Source organism: Clytia hemisphaerica, unplaced genomic scaffold (assembly GCF_902728285.1).
Source record: "Clytia hemisphaerica strain Z4C2 unplaced genomic scaffold, Clytia hemisphaerica genome assembly, whole genome shotgun sequence".
Classification (NCBI taxonomy): domain Eukaryota; kingdom Metazoa; phylum Cnidaria; class Hydrozoa; order Leptothecata; family Clytiidae; genus Clytia; species Clytia hemisphaerica.
Window position 1 is genome coordinate 1,271,009 of NW_027104441.1, and position 14,609 is coordinate 1,285,617.

Genomic DNA, 14,609 nt, shown 5'->3' on the forward strand with positions numbered 1-14,609 from the left:
TGGTCTGACACTCTCTAGTCTTACACAACAATTTTATTTTTAGTTCCAATCATTCAAACTTGTTAGAGAGGTCGACCAACCAAACTAATCGAACATCATTGGAATGCCCATCATAGCCTCCTTGTGTAATAAAAGTTTTGAAAAATCTGATTTGTGAATTTTTTGGGCTGCAATGTCCCGAAATGAAAACTTCTCTAATTTAATTGGTCACTCAACGTAATCCTACGATACCATGACTCTCCAAAATTGAAATATATTTCATCCTAGTACCCTAAAACCTCTAATATTTGAGTTTAAAAACAAAGTGGACATGCAAGGATCTAGACCCTTAAAGAAAGCTCCACATTTGACACAGATTAGAAGAGATTGAAAAAAACTTGTACACCATAACATATTCTTTAGCATGCGAGAGCATGAAATATTTTGAAAACTCTATATTATATAAATTCATATTACCATCATTGTATTTTAGAGAAAAAAAATAGAAATGGCCAGTGTAGATGTTGAATCAAACCAAGAAAATTCTTATGTTATCAGACCAAATTTTAAAAACAAGTAAGTTCAGGCTATTTTCCTGTTACGTTTTGTTTGTCCGGGCTGATAGCTTTAAGCCTGAAGTGTGTAATCAGCTCTATTAGAATCAATGACTTATAATGACTTTTCGGGAAATAAAGTTTGATATTAAAGTTTTGCATGCAGCCAAAATTTTTGTAGATCTTCTTTTCCTCTGGATTTGAGAGAAATTTTAGATTTGACCGACGTTTTTGGGGCCACATACTGTAGAATTTAAAGTTTTGTGATAAAAATCATCAGCTATACACAAGTTTGATCTAATTATTTAAATTGACAAATCGTAAAAATTATTTAAATTAGATAAATAAAATAATGATTCTCGTGTGAGCAGCAATGTCCAGGGAGGTTTTTTTAAATCTTTCAATCCTGTTACAAGCTTTCTCTTGTTGAATTCTTGATTTTTAGCTTATTTGAATGAATTCGAAATAAGTATTACATTTTATTTTGCTACAAGAATTTTGCTATGATGAAAGTCCGGCCCTTGTTTATAGATATCACTATGCTGGCAGATGCTGGTTGAAGTAGATTTACTTTTTACGTTGTTTTTCTTCGGAAATACAGATTTAGGGTGGAACTAGTGAAATCAACTATCCAAGAAGTTTTGAACGAAGAACTTTCAAGTAAACAATACGATGCTGAAGAAACAACAAAATGGTCCAAAGAAATTTCCGAAACCATCAAAGAAAAATTAAAAAGTACTTTTTTTTGTTCTCAACTTCAGTTGAGCTAGAATCTGACAATGTGTATGTGTGTGTATGTCTGTATGTCTGTCCGAAAACTTTGGGGCAGGCCGGAGACTTCAAAAATGATCGGGTTTGGCTGAAATTTGGCACACTTGTTCCTTGGGTGAATATCTGGGAGTGCTTTTTTCATTTTTTGAAAATTTTCATTTTTAAGAGCGTGGTCACGAGCTTTCGCCAAAACGAGGCTAAAACTTTGGGGCAGGCTGGAGACTTCAAAAATGACTGGATTTGGTTGAAATTTGGCACACTTGTTCCTTGGGTGAATAGCTGGGAGTGCTTTTTTCATTTTTTGAACATTTTCATTTTTTAAAAAGGGCGTGGTCACGAGTTTTCGCCAAAACGAGGCTAAAACTTTGGGACAGGCTGAAGAGTTCAAAAATAGTCGGATTTTGTTGAAATTTGGCACACTTGATACTTGGGCGAATTTCTGGGGGTAATTTTTTCTTTTTCAAAATTTAAGGGCGTGGTCACGAGTTTTCGCCAAAACGAGGCTAGAACTTTGGGGCAGGCTGGAGACTTCAAAAATGGTCAGCCTTGGCTGAAATTTGGCACACTTGATCCTTGGACGAATCCCATTTCCATTTTAAGGGCGTTGTCATGAGTTTTTAGTTGGAATTGGTTACAATTTTACAATTGGGCCTACGAATGATTTAAAAACACTGAAGTTGAGCCCAGCGCGGTTAGCACATTCAACAGTTCTTTTAAAGAACTCCACATTGGAAATGGCTTGAAAAGTAGCGTTTTTGAACGAATTATTCTGAATTAACAACGGTTTTATTAAGGTTGCTTTACCATAACGGATCTTTCAATAGAATGACAATCAGTAATAATTCAACATTAGGATTTTCTAAACAATTAGGCCAAGGCTTGACAATGAAAATTTTGCTTTCAGACCTTTTATCGCTTTTTCAATAAGAACAAAAATAGATTAGGTCCAGAAAATTCTGTTATCATTCAAGTAATGGCGAGTTTATGTATTTGCACTTTTGAGGACGGTAGAGTGACTGAAGCGATTCGGAATAACCCGCAGTTCTGCTCTGCAAAATCGAGGACGGTAAATGTGCTGATTTACCGTCGTCTTCAGTCAATCAGGATCTAGTCAAATTAGAACCTTACCGTCTCCGTTGCAGAAAAACACTTATACATTAACTCGGTAATACTTTTAAAATGTGGCACGATTTGATCTTGATATAATTCATGAAAAAAGCAAGGTTCATTCATTAATAATTTTTCTGTTTTAGCTTTAGAATATGACCGTTACAAATTTATCGTTCAAGTTGTGATTGGTGAACAAAGAGGCGAAGGTGTGAAGTAAGTTTTGACACGTTTCTAATTCTTCGTTAAAGCCAGTTTAAAGGGACATTAAAGTAGTAAAATGTAAACATTGCGCGAACCACGTGTCATTAAAGAGAACAATTAAAATCACGTGTCCAAAACAAACTTGTAAAACAATTGAACAATCAAAATTAGCCATAATTATTTGGTTTGATTTTTTATTTTGACATGTGACATTTGTATCCGCTGCATACAGTTTGTTTACAAATTTCGCAAGTACTGTTATGTCCCTTTAACGATAAGTCTGAATTTAAGTCTGAATCGCTGTGGTCTAAAAATGCTGAGATTGTTTTGTTGTCCTTCATTATTTTCGGGGTTGTAACTCTCAACTTGCTTGTTCGGATTTTAAAACTGTATAATTTTCACTTCATTTGATTTTAGAGTAGCAGCAAGATGCTTATGGGACTCAGACACAGACAATTATGCGCAAGCAATTTACAGTAATGTAAGTTCGTGACTCATTCAATCGATGATGTTGTAATTTTGCTTCTCACCCTTTGTACCAGTAATATAGTGGCGCCTCCAAAACTCGAACCCGCACAGGTTACACAAATTTCTTCGACTTAAGGAAATTTCGAGTTATGAATTAAGCTTCGATCGGATAGTAATCGATAATATGGTTTGCGAAGTAAATGATATGTACTCTATTATAAAAAGGAATTTTTTTTAAGTCCCCGTTATATTTTCTGAATGTTGAAAATTTGAATTGACAATATAAGGCGAGCTTGTTTTAATTGTCAACCGGAGTGCAGTGGTAGAGCATCCGGCTACGGTGCGCAAGTTCGTGGGTTCAACTTCCAGCTGGGTCATGCCAAAGAATTCCAAAGTGGTACTTAATGCCTCTCTGCTTGATGCTCAGCAACTAAGAGGAGAGTCCAGGGAGGAAGGGACGCCCTCCCCTACCTTCAGGTAGATAGCTATCGAAAGAGGAGTCTCGGGTCGCTTCCGGACTGCCTGACAATATATCGTGTAGTGTGAGTAGCCCTAATGGATTAAATCTTTAGCTTTTATACTTTTACTTTATAGGAAACATTGTTCTGTGTTGCTGTGGCGTATGGTGTTTACTATTATTGATTATTCTGACGATTGATGGGTTTATTTTGGTTTTGAGAATAATTCCACTCGCTTTTACGAGGACCTTTACAACAAGAGCAGAAAATATCTTGTTTGAAGGGTACTATTGAATCGTTGAAACACAGTTATAATAAACATTTTTCCAAATTTAAGCCGTCATTTTTTGTTAACGATGATCTCTATGAAACTAGATGGACTTGACCAACGAAATCTACTTTGTTTACAAAATTTTTTTTATGGCGATTTGATCCGAACAAAGATATAATTATAAATTCAGTCTGAGGTATTGTAAATATTCTTATAATCAGCATGAAAATTATGAGCAATCTGATTGGCTAAAAACGCGTATATAAGTACTGTATCTCATATTGTACCGTACAAATACAAGACCGCGTTCAAAAAAGGGTTCTGGTAAGCGAGAGATATTTTGTACAATTTTATAATTAGAAAGGTTCTCTCTCTTTGTTTTTCAATAGACAACCACTTATCAAAAAAGTTTACGAAAACAATGTTTTGATCGTTTTTAATGACCATTCGATTCTTTTTTCGAATGTTTTGATGTTGATTTCATCTAAATAAAAGTAAAAGAAAAAAAATCGGAAGAGACTAGAAGAGAAAAACAAAACAAAGTAGAAGAGACACAAATGGAGAGAGAAAAATTTGTTGATATACCAGTTATCACACTTTTACTCGTACAATGTAGGATATACTAGACGGTTCCCGTCGTCGCAAACGCCGGTTAACGGTTTTGCTTGCACATCAAAAGCCTTTAAAATACTATAATGTGGGTTAATTCCTGACATCGTTTTGGCTTAAAATGCCGAATACAATAATAAAAATTACACTTCTAAACTTTCTACATTAGTCAAAATTTTGTGTCTGTAAGCCTCGATGATATGTCTTTTTAAGATAATGGAAGTTTGTGTTCAATGAAATGCCATAGTGACCCTGTCAAAATTATCGAGGGTACCCGTCGTTGCAGACCCCAAGGTGGTGAGAGGGTTGCTTTTAGGAAAGAAAAAGCCTTAGTTGTGAAGGAGAGGCTCGCGCTTTGCGATTGAGCACTGAAGGTTTTCCCGTTTGTTGGCTTCACATGCAGACAGCTTAAGACCGGCGCATACGCAATCAAACATTGAAACCTTTTTAAATAATTTAGACCGAAGTTTTAAACCATCAACAAACAAACGGATTTGTTGTTGTATTGATATAAAATAATCGAAATCGGCGTGCAAACAAAAATGCCACACCTTTTTATTTGAAACTTTGTGACGTCGCAGTACTTTTTCATGAAATTGACGTCAGGACTTTTTTCGTTTACAAATAGCAGTGTAGAGTCTTTCTAATCCGAGTTTTCTACGCTTGTCAAACTTAGCGCGAGACTTTTTGTATCGAAGGAGGATAGGTTTTCCAGCCGCGGCGTTCAAATGTTAGAAACCTTGACATATTACTGGGCTAGCGTTACAGAAATTTTTCATAAACTCAATTAGTATAGAAGATTATGACGAAAAATCTGAACTCGAAAAATATCTCCCATATTGTACTCTGTACCGTGTGATAACTATTACATAATTGTTACCATTTTAAGTAGTTAATATATTTTGTATGATGTGACCACAATAAGGGAATGTTTTTTTTGGTTGATGTTAAAATTGTAAATATATTTCTATGAGCTTACACATTATTGTACCTACCTCAGAGGTCCTATAAAATTAACTGATGTTCGACCGTTCGTCTGTTACGAGCTTTTCTCGGGATTAGCTCATTATTTGTTTCTAATTTTTTACACAACGATGACTTACTTCTTAAATTCACTTTACAAAGGGAATTACAAAGGGGCACTTACAAAGGGGGTTTCAATTCTTAGGCATTTCCTAGCCATTTATATAACGTGAGGCTGGGTTCGGCTTTCACTTGTAGTTCAAAGGTTTGGTAAAAAATGAGCTCTGTCCCCTTGTAAATTTACTTTTTTTTAAGAAAAAGCGTTTGATAACCAAAAAAAGGAACACTGAAAAGTTTTTATTTGTTGTACCTTTCTTTTCAAAGAGAAAGTCGCTCTAAGTAAGGACTATTTTACAAAATATTATCACAAAATTATCTATTCCGTAATAATAACAACACAGTGTCTGGTTCAGGGTATGACAACCTTTTTCACAGACCAACTGGGACCCCTTCTCATCAAATAAACCAAACCTCGCTTCAAAATATTATTCCATTTGTCCTATCCCCTCTGAATTTTCTGACTTGAAAAAAATGGATTTTAAACATAGTGATTTAAACCCCCGGCCATAAAAACATATGGGAATATATCAATCCCCATCGAGTTTCAGTTCGTTATTTTTACCCCCACTGGCTAGAAAACTCCTACCGGGTCTGTGAGAAGGCGTGTTGTATGAGGAAAATCAGGCTGTTATCTACTGTCGATGAAAAGTATATACTCCCGATATCAAATTGCTCAAATTACACTCTCAAAATACACTCCTCTACTCATAAAAGGAGCTACAAACCAACATTGCTAAAATAGTAGGGAGAAATTAAGCAATTAAAAATAGTGTTGTTTTGTTCAGCCAAAAGCAGCTATTTTCCACTTTTTTCACTTTTTGAAGCTTGATATCTCGAGTTAGGTACAGAAATCACCCATATGCGAGTATATATCTCTAATCTTAATTTATTGAGAGCTTTCCGAAAACATACAACATGTCTCTTTTTTTTAAGCTAAAATATTCATTAAATTTTGACCCTATGATTTTTGCCTGGGACTGTCATATTTGTCCGAAAATCACACCAAAATGTCCAAAAAAAATTGGCACCTATGTTATTTTGATTCCCTTACCTTTCCAAAAAATGTAAAACAAGTGCTTTGACCGAGAGGAAGTTGTAACTTGGATTGTGAAGAAAAAAATAGATGTACTTTAGCCATTTCTAAAAAATCTAAAATTTCGTTTTCTCAAAAAATCTAAAATTCCGCAAAAATAATCAAAAAGTATGAATGTTACGATGTTTAAACTACGGAAGGCAAAACATTTTTCAGCCTTGAGCAAAATGAGAGAAATATCTTCGTTACTTGTTAACACATCAACTGTCAATAGCATCTCTTTCGGTGATAAGTGTAAACGCTTTGCTTTCTTTTTTTTCCTATTTGTAGTGTCTAAATTTGAAATAAAAATAGTGTTTTAAGACACCACTGAATAACCTATTGTTCAATTTACACAATTTCAATAATGCACCCCAAATCTACCAAGTATTTAATTTGTAAGTGGATGAGAAATACAGTCATTTTAAGCTGAATGTAATATATTTTTTGGAATTTAACTAAATATCTCCTCAGGAACATATTCAGTAGTTGTGGTCGTGCTTGTTGTCGTTGTTATAGTTGTAGGTGTGGTCGTTGTAGTTGTAGTAGTTGGAGTGGTCGTTGTTGTAGTCGGAGTGGTTGTTGTGGTTGTAGGAGTGGTCGTTGTCGTTGTTGTAGGAGTGGTCGTTGTAGTAATTGGAGTGGTCGTTGTAGTAGTTGGAGTGGTCGTTGTAGTAGTTGGAGTGGTTGTTGTGGTTGTAGGAGTGGTCGTTGTCGTTGTTGTAGGAGTGGTCGTTGTAGTTGGGTGGTCGTTGTAGTAGTTGGAGTGGTCGTTGTAGTAGTTGGAGTAGTAGTTTTAGTTGTAGGAGTGGTCGTTGTAGTTGTAGTTGTAGGAGTGGTCGTTGTAGTAGTTGGAGTGGTCGTTGTAGTAGTTGGAGTGGCCGTTGTAGTAGTTGGAGTAGTCGTTGTAGTGGTAGTTGTAGGTGTGGTTGTTGTTGTAGGAGTGGTCGTTGTAGTTGTTGGAGTTGTCGTTGTAGGAGTGGTCGTTGTAGTAGTTGGAGTGGCCGTTGTTGTAGTTGGAGTAGTAGTTGTAGTTGTAGGAGTGGTCGTTGTAGTTGTAGTTGTAGTGTGTTTGGTTGTAGTGAGTGGTCGTTGTAGTTGTTGGAGTGGTCGTTGTAGTAGTTGGAGTTGTCGTTGTAGGAGTGGTCGTAGTAGTTGTAGGTGTGGTCGTTGTAGTAGTGGGAGTGGTCGTTGTAGTAGTTGGAGTGGTCGTTGTAGTAGTTGGAGTGGTCGTTGTAGTAGTTGGAGTAGTTGTTGTCGTTGTAGGAGTGGTCGTTGTAGTTGTTGTTGTAGGAGTGGTCGTTGTAGTAGTTGGAGTGGTCGTTGTAGTAGTTGGAGTGGTCGTTGTAGTAGTTGGAGTAGTAGTTGTAGTTGTAGGAGTGGTCGTTGTAGTTGTAGTTGTAGGAGTGGTCGTTGTAGTAGTTGGAGTAGTCGTTGTCGTTGTAGGAGTGGTCGTAGTAGTTGTAGGTGTGGTCGTTGTTGTAGTTCGAGTGGTCGTTGTTGTTGTTGGAGTGGTCGTTGTAGTTGTAGGTGTGGTCGTTGTTGTTGTAGTTGTAGGTGTGGTTGTTGTTGTAGTTGGAGTGGTCGTCGTGGTTGTAGGAGTGGTCGTTGTCGTTGTAGGTTTGGTCGTTGTCGTTGTAGGTTTGGTCGTTGTCGTTGTAGGTGTGGTCGTTGTAGTTGTAGGTGTGGTCGTTGTCGTTTTTGTTTTAGGAGTGGAATTAGTTGTTGTAGTTGTAGAGGTGGGAGTGGTCGTTGTAGTAGTTTGAGTGGTCGTTGTTGTTGTAGGTTTGGTCGTTGTAGTGGTTGGAGTGGTCGTTGTAGTGGTTGGAGTGGTCGTTGTAGTTCTGGTCGTTTTCTTTATCAAACACTCGTCATTTCGACAATACCTAGCGTAGTAACAATATTGATTGCAATAGTCTGCCACAATTCTATCTCGATAAAGCCCACGGTCAATGTAACGAGAATTAGGACCTGTCCAGCTCCATTTACATAAGCATTCGCCAGTAGTCAAACATTGACCTTTACCAAACAAATGACATTTAACGTTGCATTTCTTTTTCGGCGGTTTCGGCGTAACGACACTTACACATTTAGGGTTTCGATACCACCTGTTGTAGTGACAGAATGTCGTACAATAATCAGCTGTGATGCGGTTTCGATTCGTACCTTTGTTAACATATTGTGAATTAGGACCCGTACATTTCCATCGGCATAAGCAGCGACCGTTCGGTAAACACCGGCCGTACGCTTTTTTGTCTTTTTCGCATCTAGAATGACATTTGGTTGATGGAGCTTTGGTTGTTGTCGTTGTAGTGGTGGTCGTTGTCGTCGTGGGTTTTGAAGTTGTCGAAAGAAAGGGTGTACAGACACGTGACCACGAAGGCGTGTAGTGACATGGTACTCGACAATGATCTGCTTTAACTCTCTTATCTAGTGACCCTCCAGTGAGAGATACTGCATTAGGTCCAGTCCATCCCCACCAACATAAGCAACGACCATCAGGTTGACAGACACCAGTACCTGGTGTAGGATGCTCACAGCGTTGGTCGCAGTGTCTCCTGACTCTACCTCGATGACTGCCACCAACTTGACGTGTTCTATATCTCCTTGACGAGTGACCATAGCTATGGTATTTTGCCAAAACTATACCAATGCATAATGCAAAGATAATTGTGATTAAGGTCGACCGGTTCATTTTTGAAATCAGCCACGACAATGTCTTGATTTAAAGTGACAAGTAAAAAAAAATTCTGAATTCTGCCTTTAAAATCCAACAGTTTTGTAAATCGCTTGTAGTTCTTGTGAACCTCTTGTGAACCTCTTTTCAGCTAGTCAAATACGGAGATGAAGTGATTTTGAAAAATGTCCAAATTCCAGTGGCTTTTTAAGAGCAAGGGACATTATATTGTGTTGTGATCACGAGGGATTGAAATTACTTCATTATAATTAAGTTTTTTTTCTTCGCATTGCTCCTTTAGCCAAACTAAATTATATTGTATTGTCGAGTTGGCCGCTAAATGGGTTTCGATCTTTTGAAATAGTGACAGTTATTAAGACATTAAAATGCATTTTAAGAAATCGAAACTATTAAGATAATGCTGTATCATTTTAGTCAATCTTTTTCGCAAGTCAGCTCAAACTAAATTAGTTATGAAACTTAATTGAAATATTTTAGCACATTAATACAGTATATAGCGAACAAGTAAAAAAAAATCATATTCGTATTTTCCCGATATGACGCCACAGCAAACTAATATCAACTTTTAAATACCCCCCTTTTTAATAAGTGTACACGGAAATAGAAAATGTATCACGTATTGGAAGTTATATTGACGGTATATCGGTCTCAACGGTATATCAAATATTTCTAAAATATGACGCAACACATTTCTTAAGACATTGAGCCCCTCCAACTATTTTTCACCCGCGCCGACAAAATTTCCGCCCGACTGCTATAATCTACGTGTTTGAGGTTATTCTTTATTTTTCGAATTTGTCTTAGACTATAGCATAGTCTACACATTTCTTTATAAGAACCAGTATATTTTTTGAGGCTTAATTGTTCTTATTTTTTTATGACTTCAGCCTAAAATTGTCCTTATAGTCTCTGAAGCACTTTAGATTTGATTCCCTATTTTTCCCTTAATTTGCTTAAAATTTCAGCCATTTCAGGGTTTGCATTGTTCTTAGATGATTCTGTTTTTTTGGTATTTTTGGGCCTCGTTTTTCTTACAAAATTGTTCTTGTATAAAAAAGGGTGTATGGTCTTCAGTCTATAAGTACATGATAATGAGAATTTTTCGATAAGTAAGATAAGGTTAAAGAGTATAAAGACATTGACTCGCTTTGACTTCCAAGCCCGAAGGGCTAGCGTTTAGACTCCTGGATGGGAAATGAAACCATTTATTTCCCATCCAGAACGCCCTCGCGTACTTTTCATACAAACGATGGATTGAAAGTAAAATCTATTGCTAGATTTAAAAAATGAAGTCTTCAAAAACAAAGGAACCACTAGATACAATCCATCGTCATGATTGTGGCGCGTTCTAGGCGCGTTCTGGGATGGGGAATAATTAGCTTCACTTTTTCTTGCCTTGGAAAAGTTAGAGATTCTACTCTAGCCCTTCAGGCTTTAAACTCAATGTATAAAGATTCTGGTCTGTAAAATCATCCGACATTCTTAGTTATGCAATACTTGCTAATGCTCATTCTTGGCACACTATCGATACTCTAAGCAATAAACAAATTAGACTAATGGTCATTTTTGTCATTTTTGAAACCCAAATTTCTCTGATTTAAAATTGGTTTTTTCTTTAGAAATTACCAGTCACTAGTAATTTATAGAAACTGTATTTAGCTATAATTTTTGGCCTGGTATGACCAATGTATAAGTGAACACTTTGTGAAATTATTTTTTGATAAAATGATATCAATTTGAGTAAGAGAAGAGAGAAGCTTTATCGGACCGGACCCTACCCCTAGATAGGGAAATCACAGCGCTTACCAGACATACTCTGTGCTCGCGACACATCAGATCCGTGCTGTATCGATGATTCTACTCATACGGGTGAACCTTGCGTTCTCGCAGGTACTGAACATATGAGTACCATCACCACACCACATTCAATGCCCAGCATATCTCCCCATACTCTTGTATGTTACCCTATTCCCCTCACATGATATGGGTTGAACCGGGCCAAGGTACATTCATTTGCCAATTGAACTGCAGCACCGAGTGGGAAACGAACCCTGACCTCCAGCACGGAAGTCAAGAACGATGAACACTACTCTACTGCACCTGAGTAATTTGAGTAATCCTTTAATTAAAAATATCTCATGACACAAATAAACAAGGAAGTGACAAATATTGTGTTTGGAAACACTTGAAATTGACTTTTTCCCCTCCATATCATTAATTTAGCTTTTAAAATTTTGACAACCAGCACCTTATTGGCAGAGGTGAGGAAAAACTACGAAATGATTTCGAAATCCAAAAGCTTAGTGAGGTCTGTTAGCACAAAAATACTTCAGATGGTGATTAAAGCATGAAATTTGGCACAGATGATCCTTAGAGGGTCTAAAACTTAATTTTAAACAGTAACACCAAATTTTGCCACCTGGCCACCTGCCAGATGACGTCATCAGGTGGCTTAGCAAAAAATTATTTTTTTGAAAATATTCATAATCTGATGGTATCAGCGGAAAGAGCATGAAATGCTGATGAAAATCGAGGTATAAAACATGCCTTCAAAATCTTCCTATCAAAAGTTATGAAGGTTGAAAGTTTTTTGATGACGTCGTCATAAGCCTTTCCAGGCAAAACTTAAAATCCCGTAATAACGGAACTAGTTGACCAAATTTAGTGTTTTATACATGAATCCATGTCAAAATTTGAAGTTCCATCTGATGCTTGGGTCTAAAAAACATAGGAAGGCTTAAAACATCCAAAAAAATTAGTTGGTTGTACACTGTGCTCCTGAAGGGAGAACGCTGCGTTGATTTGCCTTGTAAAGCTCAAAATCTAAGTTTTAGTATTCTGTAGGATTTAAAGCTTTTAATTCAATTTGAACATCGGAATCGGAAAAAGCAATGAATTTTGTTATGAATTCATGTATAAAACATGAAATTTGGTCAATTGGTACCAAAATTTTGAGGTTTTTAAGTTTTGCCTGGAAAGGCTTATGATGACGTCATCAAAAAACTTTCAACCTCCATAACTTTTGATAGGAAGATTTTCAAGGCATGTTTTATACCTCAATTTTTATCAGCATTTCATGCTCTTTCCGCTGGAACCATCAGATTTTGAATATTTTCAAAAAAATAATTTTTTGCCCAGCCACCTGATGACGTCATCTGGCAGGTGGCCAGGTGGCAAAATTTGGTGTTACTGTTTAAAATTAAGTTTTAGACCCTCTAAGGATCATCTGTGCCAAATTTCATGCTTTAATCACCATCTGAAGTATTCTTACGTTTTTATGTGCTACCTGACCTCACTAGCTGACCAATTTCTAAGTTTGTTATGATTTTTTCCGTAAATCCATTATAAGAATATGACACTCGACTTTAGAAAGATCTAAGAACAAATTAATAAGATCTATATAAGGTTCCGTTTGTTGCAAAATCTGGAAAAAGGTCGTGTGGAAAAAAGGCGAAAATGTCGCATGGTAAAAACATGAAAATGTCGCGTGGCATAAAAATAAAAAATATCGCGAGGTAAAAAGATGAAAATGATGAAAAATGTGACGCAGTAAAAAGTCGTAAAAATATATAAGAATTACGAAGCGATCCAGGCAAGTCACTCGATTCGCAAGTTGCAAGCAAAATATTTATAGGGTCACGCGATTTTAAAATAGATTCGTAACCCCGCGAAACCCCGACAACTGCTAGGGTGTAAGAAGACTTAAGAGATTTACTCAAACACTTCAGGCGTACAAACTTACGATGTTTACTTCTACGGATTTGAGGAAAATTATACAAATCTTTTTATGAATCGTTGGAAAATGAGCACTTTCAAATGAATGTTAAAAATATTCCCCTAATCCATTATGCTCTTCTCTACTCTCTAAGAATATTCAATAAAAAGTTCAATAATCGTTTTTGCTCGGGAAAGTTTGTCTGCCTTAAAAGCAATAAATATTTTTAGTTATTATTTTTTGTTTTGAACTTGTTTTACTTCCGGTTTCGAATTCCTTGAGTTCGAAATCGAACTTTCGAATCTTTAATTTCGAACGTTCGAATTATAAAAAGCATTTTTTTAAATGCAAGTTTTTGACAAACCCCTTAAAACGAAAGAACTAACATAAACGGGACATAAACACGTACCCCTGTGTCACATACCCGCTGGAAAACTTGGAAAAATTTCGTCTCTGGTGGAAAAATTACCCTTTAGCTTCTTCAAAAAGTTTCCCTTACAGAGCGAGACCATAGAGGCAACAAAATTAAACAATCTTGAGACATCACCCGGTTTATTGAGACAGGGATGTGAAATACAGAGAATTTAAAGATTGACGCGACATTTTCGCCGCTTTTTCTTTACCGCACGACATTTTCATTACTTTTTTACCACGTTTTTTACCTAGCGACATTTTGCCTACATCCTATTCAAAAATTAATCCAGGTTTTGATGTAAAGGTACCTAGGGTATAATTATCAAGTCATGAAATACACCCCTATCTCACAGACCCGGTAGTATATTTTTTAGCCAGTGGGAGGTAAAAATAACGGACTGAAACTCGATGGGGATTGATATTCCCATATATATTCTTCTCCTGTCAGTCTACCTGGAGTTTGTTGTTATCTTGTACAGGCCGCTGGGGTAATGTCGCCTGACTGTCTTAAATGAAAGTCAGCCTGTCCCAAGCCAGGATAAAGACAGAGGGACTCAGAGAGGACTAATTACCCTTTCATTGTAACATCGTCTCTCTAAGAGGAAAAAGAATTCGGCCACTCTTTGTTGTTTGTAGTTCTGACAGGAGAAAACATTTTATTTTTTCATACTATATATATATATAAGAAACATATACAATGTATAGTAATGTGCCCTCCCGGTTATTACCATAATGGCTTTATGGCAACTCCTGAACTTGGGCACAGGATGTATATAGATATATGGGGATTCGAATTCCATTGTTTTTGAGCCATAAAATTCAGTGGAGATGGAAAAATAGCACAATATTTTGTAGTGAGGATTGGTTTATTTGATTATTTTCAGCGGAGACAAAAATTGTAGCATAATTTTCCACTGGAGACAATTTTTTAGTCATTTTTTTCTAGTTGGAAGGGTTCCCAGTGGGTCTGTGAGAAGGGAGTGTAGAAATAGCAAGAAATTCCAGCTGTTTCAGACCAGGGCTGTTCAAAGTCTTAATTACACAGGTATAATGTAAAGTACTTTGAAATGTATTTTCCTAATAAAACGTACGAGGATTTATAATCAATAAATATTGTTGTATCATAATTTCAAAAATAGTTTTTTATCTCATGAAATTCAAATGAATGAAAAATATGTAACTGTATTCTGAATAGGTATTTCAACC

The 14,609-nt window shown here is 36.5% G+C and overlaps 2 protein-coding genes across 2 annotated transcripts; one reads left to right on the top strand and one right to left on the bottom strand.

Annotated features, from left to right (window-relative positions):
- Positions 1–467: 467 nt before the first annotated feature.
- On the top strand, positions 468–3,865 carry LOC136820929 (dynein light chain Tctex-type protein 2B-like). Its single transcript, XM_067077165.1, has 5 exons — positions 468–555; positions 1,135–1,268; positions 2,558–2,627; positions 3,033–3,096; positions 3,678–3,865. Exons 1-5 carry the CDS (start codon positions 488–490, stop codon positions 3,723–3,725), a joined length of 384 nt encoding a protein of 127 aa, XP_066933266.1. The 5' UTR covers positions 468–487; the 3' UTR covers positions 3,726–3,865.
- A 2,776-nt stretch (positions 3,866–6,641) lies between these two features.
- LOC136820917 (uncharacterized) lies at positions 6,642–9,413 on the bottom strand. Its single transcript, XM_067077151.1, has one exon. The coding sequence runs from the start codon at positions 9,269–9,271 to the stop codon at positions 7,373–7,375; it is 1,899 nt and encodes a 632-aa protein (XP_066933252.1). The 5' UTR covers positions 9,272–9,413; the 3' UTR covers positions 6,642–7,372.
- Between the last annotated feature and the right edge of the window lie 5,196 nt (positions 9,414–14,609).

Excerpts from the sequence above, each read along its gene's own strand:
- LOC136820929 (XM_067077165.1), top strand. The coding sequence starts at position 488 with ATGGCCAGTGTAGATGTTGAATCAAACCAAGAAAATTCTTATGTTATC. Across the intron at positions 556-1,134 it reads AGACCAAATTTTAAAAACAA|ATTTAGGGTGGAACTAGTGA; the intron begins GTAAGTTCAGGC and ends TCGGAAATACAG. Across the intron at positions 2,628-3,032 it reads CAAAGAGGCGAAGGTGTGAA|AGTAGCAGCAAGATGCTTAT; the intron begins GTAAGTTTTGAC and ends ATTTGATTTTAG.
- LOC136820917 (XM_067077151.1), bottom strand. The coding sequence starts at position 9,271 with ATGAACCGGTCGACCTTAATCACAATTATCTTTGCATTATGCATTGGT.